Source organism: Merops nubicus, unplaced genomic scaffold, assembly GCF_000691845.1.
Source record: "Merops nubicus isolate BGI_N331 unplaced genomic scaffold, ASM69184v1 scaffold25106, whole genome shotgun sequence".
Lineage (NCBI taxonomy): Eukaryota > Metazoa > Chordata > Aves > Coraciiformes > Meropidae > Merops > Merops nubicus.
Genome location: NW_008614730.1, coordinates 1,365 through 1,698, shown reverse-complemented (window position 1 = coordinate 1,698; position 334 = coordinate 1,365). Strand labels below are relative to the sequence as shown.

The window sequence follows — 334 nt, the reverse complement described above, 5'->3', positions numbered from 1 at the left end:
CCACATGCAGCCCCTCGCTGTTGCCAGGCCCAGATCATCGCCCAGGCCATCGGGCAGGCGTTTGGTGTGGCCTACCAGCGCTTCCTGGAGGCCAACAGCATCGACCCCAGTGAGCTGAGCCCACGCCAGTACAGCCGTGCCCTGGAGGACCAGGAGCAGTACAACGCAGAGCTGACGCACTTCTCCCGGCAGGAGAACTGCAAGGACGTAAGAGCAGCTTTGGAGGCGTGGGGGCAGCGGGGGCTACCCGCTGGCACCTCTGTGTTGTCCCTTCCACGCCTTCCTGGGCAGCTGAGGTGCTCCCTACAAAACCGGGCCCTGTCCCAGCTGGCTG

At 65.3% G+C, this 334-nt stretch overlaps 1 protein-coding gene across 1 annotated transcript in view; it reads left to right on the top strand.

The window, feature by feature from the left end:
• The window catches only part of LOC103774897 (amyloid beta A4 precursor protein-binding family A member 3-like), a gene marked incomplete at both ends in the record, with an annotated part of 3,158 nt that overhangs the window by 1,803 nt on the left and 1,021 nt on the right, over nucleotides 1-334 (top strand). The window contains one exon of the mRNA XM_008942334.1: nucleotides 28-207. Coding sequence (XP_008940582.1) covers nucleotides 28-207 — 180 coding nt within the window. The remainder of the gene's footprint in view (nucleotides 1-27; nucleotides 208-334) is intronic.